The sequence below is a fragment of the Galeopterus variegatus genome, unplaced genomic scaffold (assembly GCF_000696425.1).
Source record: "Galeopterus variegatus unplaced genomic scaffold, G_variegatus-3.0.2 Scaffold25554, whole genome shotgun sequence".
Lineage (NCBI taxonomy): Eukaryota > Metazoa > Chordata > Mammalia > Dermoptera > Cynocephalidae > Galeopterus > Galeopterus variegatus.
Window position 1 is genome coordinate 2,511 of NW_007751665.1, and position 6,697 is coordinate 9,207.

A 6,697-nucleotide genomic window follows, 5' to 3' on the forward strand; every position below is an offset into this window, starting at 1 on the left:
TCACCCAGCAGCCCACCAGTTTGGCCAGCTATGAGGGGTGTGCCTCCACAAGGTGGGCATTAAGATTGGGGTGGAGGCAGGATGGGCCGTCAGCATTTCGACAGGGCATGGTACTACCCCTGCAGGCTCCGCAGGCTCCACAAACCTACCTCACTGCCTTTAACTTCCAGCTCCCCAGGTGTGGCTCCTGCTAACAGCCAGAGGACAGAGCCAGGGCTGTGGACCTTCCAGCTGGCCCTGACTGGCCAGTGGAATCAGCCAGGGGAGGCTCCTAGTGTCCAGGTCCTGGGAAGGACATGACAGATGTGTGGTCAGGAAGCAATGTGGCCTGGGGTAGAGCCGGGGGAGGGGGCTGTAACAAGCTTGCCTTCTCCCCTCCCCTGCCTGGGCCGGTGGTCGGGGGCAGATGTTGCAGGAGGGGCGGAGGCAGGGAGAAGGTGTGGGAGAGAATTCCTGTCCTCTGCCATGCACATGCATGGTTACCCCACAGCTCTTGGTCAGGGCTCTGGCTGCCCTGCTGCAGATGTGGCCAGTCCTTCTGTCCCTGTCCTGCTGATGCCACTGTCCCTCCCCTTTCCCTTCCCTGCCAGGGAATAGGGGCAGGGCAGTGGGGCCAGACTGTGGATCCCCCTTTGGGAAGCATCCTCTGCTGGCCTGGATCTTTTATTCCTGGAAACTCATCATGCCGTGAACTTATTGGAGAGGACTCTGGAAAGAGGCATATGCCACCCAATGATACTCATGGCCCCGGGTCTGCAAGGATGTTGGACCACATGCCCCTCTTCCCCACCTCCTCCCAGTAAGTCCCAGGTCATCCTGGTTTCTTCTGGGTCAGGCCAAACCTGCTCCCACTCACAGGCCAGCTGCCCTGGTGCTCACACCTCTGGAATCCAGGATCAGAGCTCACCCAGGGTGCAAGAGGAGGAAGGAGTGGGTGACAGGTCCTCGAGGGATGTCTCAGCCTGGTAAAGGCAGCAGGTGAAGGGCTTGGCAGGTTCAAGAAAGGACACCACCACCCATGGGCCGGGTCACAGCTCAGGTACACAGTTTAGTGGGAAGGAACGAGTCCAGAGCTGGAGGAGCCACCCTGGCTTGACCCTGGTGCCCGCAGCACCTACCAGCAGCTGGCTGCAGTGGGAAGGAGGGCCTGGGGGCCTGTCGTATCCCACGGGGTCCCCTCGAGGGCACCCAGGTTGGGAGGACGGAGCTCTGTTTCATGCCTGGGCCTGGTTTCACACCTGCCCTCTCCCGTTTCCTCCTTTCCAGGTTTGGCTGTGCATCAGATCATCACCATCACCGTCTCCCTCATCATGGTCATAGCTGCTCTGATCACAACTCTTGTCTTAAAAAATTGGTAAGGCTCTTCAGGCCCTCCTGGCCTGGTGATGGGGGGCTGTAGGGTCCCCAGGGAGGTGCGTAGCCCTGGATGAATCACAGCCATGGGAATGGGAACCGTCTGATCGGTTTGGGCCAGAGAAAGCCCTGCGAGGCTTCTCCTGCCCTGCACTCTGCTAGCCTTCCGCCCCAGGGCTGCAGCTCTCCGACACTGCCCTTGGGGCATGGCCCCCTCCCCCTGGCTTTCTCCACAGAAAGCCAGCAAGCCCAGCCTTCATTCCATCGTTTCTCAGGCTGCATGCTCTTCCTGTCTCCGAATTCTTTCTCTGGATCCAAGTGTACCCTTGGATGCTGCCCACCCAGAGCACGGTCCCCATTGCTTATTTCCTCTGGCCCTTCCCTGGAAAAGCAGGGACAGCGGCCTCCCTGCCAGCAGCCTGGTAGGATCGTGCACCAGCCCCTCGCGGTCTCAGGTGGCCGGTTGCGCGGCCAGCCTCTTCTGCAACCCTCCTTCCTCTCTCCGCCACTCTGTCTCTGAACTAGGTTACCGCTTTGCTCCAGGCTGCCTGGCTTTGCCTGGAAATTGGCCTACTTTAGGACAGCCTTACTGGGTGTACATACCTGGTACACCCCTGAGAAAGTCAGGAGCTGCTGGGTGACCCTGCCTCCACCTGCCTGCAGCCGCTTCTGTAGCAACTGTGTCTCCTTTTAGCATCAAAGCCGAAATTCCCTTGTGGAGTAATAGACCCAAGTGATCCCCACGCTGCCTGCAGATAGTAATATGGACACAGGCAGGGCTGATGGGCAGAATCAGCACCTGAGCTTCTGAATAACAGGGAAACATGTAGACATGGGAGACAAAGCCAAGCTCTGGGATCAGAGCAGGTGGGACCTAGTGACAGGTGGTGGCACAGCCCCAGAACAAACCTCCTGCCCACCCAGCGAGACTTTGAAGCTGCCTCCTGATGGCCAGCAAACTGGGTCCCTGGTGTTTTCTGGGGACAGGTGGCAAGGACCACAGAGAAGTTCATAGCAGAGCTTCTTAGGCAGGTGCTGGCCAGAGGAGGGGCTCCAGGACTCCTAGACCAAGTGTGTGTCCGGCGACACAAATCCCATCTTGATGAGCAGCTTCATCTCTCCCAAGGAGATGGCAGACTTTGTGGCCCATGGGTGACAGGCAGCCAGGCCTTCTCCTTCATTTTCTAACACTTTGGGGTTTGCAGCAAACCTTCAAAGAGCCCTTCAGGGAGAACAGCCTGGGGGTGGGTGAGTGGGTTCCAGGAACCTGGCCTTCCCCTGCAGAAAGACTTTTGGGGTGCAGCTGGCCTCTGGCTTCTGCATTCACCCCTTCACTTTCATTTTTGGGGTGGGGTTTCTACCCCAGGAGTCAGGATCCGTCTCACTGGGAATACCAAGATTTGTGAGGAAACAGGCCCGTGAGCCCCTGCCCCCTGCACCCCTGTTTCCACAGCAGCTCTGAGCATCGGGGGAAGGGGAGATGGTATCCTGACCGAGGGAAGATTGCGTGGCTCCCCAAGCTGAGGGGAGTTTCCTCCTTGCCACCCCTCCAGACCTTCTTGTGACCTTGTCTTATAAGTGGCATCCAGGGATGTCCCTGAAGACCCCTGTGGTCAAATCCCTCGACTGACGAGAGTGGGATTCCCACATTCATCCTAAGTGGCCTCTGGAAGCCTCTCTGGTCCAGAGGAACAGGAAAATAAGGCAGGTGTCCATTGGAAGGCAGGACAGTTCCCTTAGTAGACCCTATGGGGGCAGAGGACGATCCCATATCATTTCCAGCTTGTGCATGTGGACAGGGGTTCCCACCTTATCAATTGTCCCCAAAGACAGTGGCATGTCCATTCTGAAGTGAAGGCACGGACTACCCCAGCCTGTGCCCAAAGGCTCCCGCACTCTCAAGGCCCCTCTAGCAGCCAGCAACCACCACAGTTCTCATCCCACGAGGCATTAATGGGGAAACCGAGTCAGCAGCGCACTGTCTGGCTGACATTCTTCAGCCAAACAAGGCACCAGCTCTGCGACGACACAGCTCGATGGCTTACCTCATAGTTCTTCCTTTGATAATGGCCGCATTTAAAATTCAAATTTTATTTTATATATAAATTTTTAAAAAGAGCAGATTGCTTGATTGTGGCTGATCTTTCTGAGAGGTTGGGAATTACCACTTGATATTAAATGCGGTATAACTAATGCCTGGAAGCGAGGGTTCCACCGTTGAAACGCTGGAGCTGCGCTGGTGGGTTTTGGCCTCGGCCGCCCCCCACCCCAGCCTCTCTCTCTTCCAGCTGTGCCCAAAGCAGGAACACTCGTCGGAACAGCCACCAGAGGAAGACCAACCAGCAGGAAGAGAGCTGCCAGAACCTGACCGACTTCACCCCTGCCCGGGTGCCCAGCAGCCTGGACATATTCACGGCCTACAATGAGACCCTCCAGTGTTCCCACGAGTGTGTCAGGGCATCGGCGCCCGTGTACACGGATGAGACGCTGCACCCGACGGGGGAGTACAAGTCCACATTTAATGGAAACCGGTAAGCTCAGGCTCGGGCCCCGAAGTCATGGAGCTCCTGGTGGCCCAGACCCCAGAGCCGGGCACGGCCCAGCTTAGGGCTACTGGTCAGTGTAAGTCATTCCTTAGATCGCTTTGAGGAGCCCAGAAGATGCAGGAAGCTGATTTGGCAAAACAGGAGGGGCAGGGTATAGATCAGCAGGTGTTTTGCCACCCCAAGAATGCAGCAGCGAGCGTTCCCTTCCAGACCCTAAACCTGGGCGGCGGATGGAAGCGCGCCTTCCCCAGCCCTGGCTACACACCACCGAGGCCGTGCGGCCAGCCGTAATCCTGCAGAGTCCAAATTGGCCTCCAGAATATCAGCAAATTACAACTGGTCCCTCCCAGAGTCAGGATCTTTGAGCACCCATCAATAAAATGTCAGCAGCAAATCTAGCAAAAATACCAAATTCCAACCAGACTCCCAGACCAAATGTTTTTATTAAATGCTCTTTTTCATTACTCATGTGTAATCCCTCAAAGGAGACAGACCCCAACAACCACCCCTGGGAACGTTTCATAAACCCTTGAGCCAGCTTCTGAAGGTTTGTCCAGAATTCAATTAAAATATCAATAAGGTATTTTTTTTAAGCGAGTGTTTGCTCATGCATCATTTTGTAAATTAAAAAATAAAACCTCCAACAACTTAAATATCATAGGAAGAAGTGAGTAGGCCACGAGGCTGCCTTCAAGGGCTCACTGCTAGCAGCTGAGGGACCCTGCCCAGGGTCTCCTAAAGGGTTCCCCCTGGTATGGGACCAAGGGTGAGGCAGCTCGACGGGGCTCACTTTGGGAAAGGGTGGGCAGCGTGCTCACGTCTATGCTGTTTGCCGATTGTTCGAGGCAGGAAAGCAGGACCCCGGTGATCGAGGCATGCGGGGCATCTGCCGAGTCCGCAACCAGTGTGTCCTATGCTGGCAGCTGGAACGAGCAGGGGTCTTCTGCGCCTCCTCTCATGGCGCCTCGTGGACTCTGCAGCACTCTGTCCTCAGACACTCCTTCCCTTCCAGTGGAGGACAGAGGGGCTCAGGGCTATTGTCCTGAATCTCTTTGATTTCACACTCAGACATTTGAGGAGCTTGGTGGTGGCATCTCAGGCTTCCAGAATGCGGAGTTGACAAAGAATTGGCAAAAGGATTTTCAAACCGTTTCATTGAACGTATGTGTGTCAGTTCAGATATGGACCCTGGCCCACCAGGGCTTTGGCCTTTTGGGGGAGGGAGGGAGGGTTGTGGGTTGGTCCTCGTTGTTTGGTTTTCTGCCACTCTGTGCCGTGTGGTGTGATGTGCCCTGTCCAAGCATGGAGCAGGCATTCTCATGCCCTGGCATGGAAGTGTCAGGTTTTTGCTTTTTGGCCCAAGGTGATGCTCTGTGGGATCTCACTGGCCTTGGGAAATGGTAGCTTAGTCTCAACGGTGAAGAAATATGGGGGAGACATTTCAGGAGGCAGGTCCTGTCCTTTCTGTCACGTGCAACGAAATGCATCACGTCTCTGCCATCAGAGGTGGAGACCCTGGGCTCTGGGCTTGTCCTGCAAATTCAAAAACTAAATTCTGGAGATGACACAACTCGGGGGGTAGGTGGTGAGGGGAACACCACCAGCCTTCTGGCCTCCACATCAGAGTCCTGGTGTGCTGTGGGTGTCAGCAAATGAAGACCTCTCCCCAGCCGCGGGGAGGGGGTCCCTTCCTGCCCGAGGCCAGTGGGCCCGAGTGGGGCATGTCCTTCCTGGGTTCTCTTCTCAGGAAGTGGCTGTCCAGAGCAGGCCTGGTCGGCTTGCCCACGGCGGGTTACACACCAGCATGCACAAACCCGTTTTTCTGCTTGCTGCAGACCTTCCTCTTCTGATCGGCATCTGATTCCTGTGGCCTTCGTGTCTGAGAAATGGTTTGAAATCTCCTGCTGACTGGCCGAAGTCTTTTTTACCTCCTGGGGGCAGGGCAGACGCCATGTGTCTATTTCATGGTAGGTGCCTTTCTTTGAATGTTGATTTTCTTTTTTAATCCCCTTTTCTTCACCTACCCCTGTCCCCTCCCTGTCTCCACTTTGGGATAATTAGGAGCCCTTCTTGATGTGGCAGGTGGATTTCCAATGGCGTTACTTTTCTGAATGCAAACCAGAGGGCTGGGCTTTGGGTGTGTAAGCTGCATGTTAGACGTGCCCTTCATCTCCCAATGGGGGACAGTAATGGATGCTCGTGAGCCCCAATTCAGCACCAGGACCATGACGGTCAGCACCGTTCGGTCCCGAAGGCAAGCTACCACGAGTGTGGCCCGTGTGGCGGGAAAACCATCTCCTGAAACAAGCCTAGTGGCAGTGCCACCTCCTGCAACAGGAGGGGAGGAGGGTGGGGCCGGGTGGGCGGGAATCACACCTCCATCCCACGCCTTTACACTGGGGGAGGGCGCGAGGCAGAATTAAAGTACAATTTTGAAATATAAAAATAAGAGATAAGAAGGAAAATGATAAAGAAAGAAAGTGAAGGGTTGGGACATCTACTAATTTGAAGCCAGGGACCGGCACCAAAACAGGATGAATTTTCCACGCTCTGGTGGATAGGAACATTTGGTTTGCTTTCAGTGATATTAACTTCAATGCTAACGCTAAATTGCTTTCTTCTGTGCTGCGTCTCTGAGCATGCGGGCTGCTGGGGAAGAGCATCTCGCCCCCACGACTGCACGCTCCGGACGTGCTACGTGCACGTCTATACACGCACCCGGGTTTTGTTTCTGTCTTTGTTCTTTGGCTTGTTTTTCTTTTCAAGGCGAGGCTTTCTAAGGATTCTCATCTCGTTCG

General features: G+C 55.4%; 1 protein-coding gene across 1 annotated transcript; it reads left to right on the forward strand.

Moving 5' to 3' along the window:
* Positions 1 to 1,266: 1,266 nt before the first annotated feature.
* Positions 1,267 to 5,861, forward strand: LOC103583671 (adherens junction-associated protein 1-like; the record flags this gene model as incomplete). Its single annotated transcript, XM_008564931.1, has 3 exons — positions 1,267 to 1,354; positions 3,642 to 3,884; positions 5,735 to 5,861. Coding segments are annotated over 3 exons (404 nt in total), but the record flags the coding sequence as incomplete, so codon positions are not given.
* Positions 5,862 to 6,697: the final 836 nt, after the last annotated feature.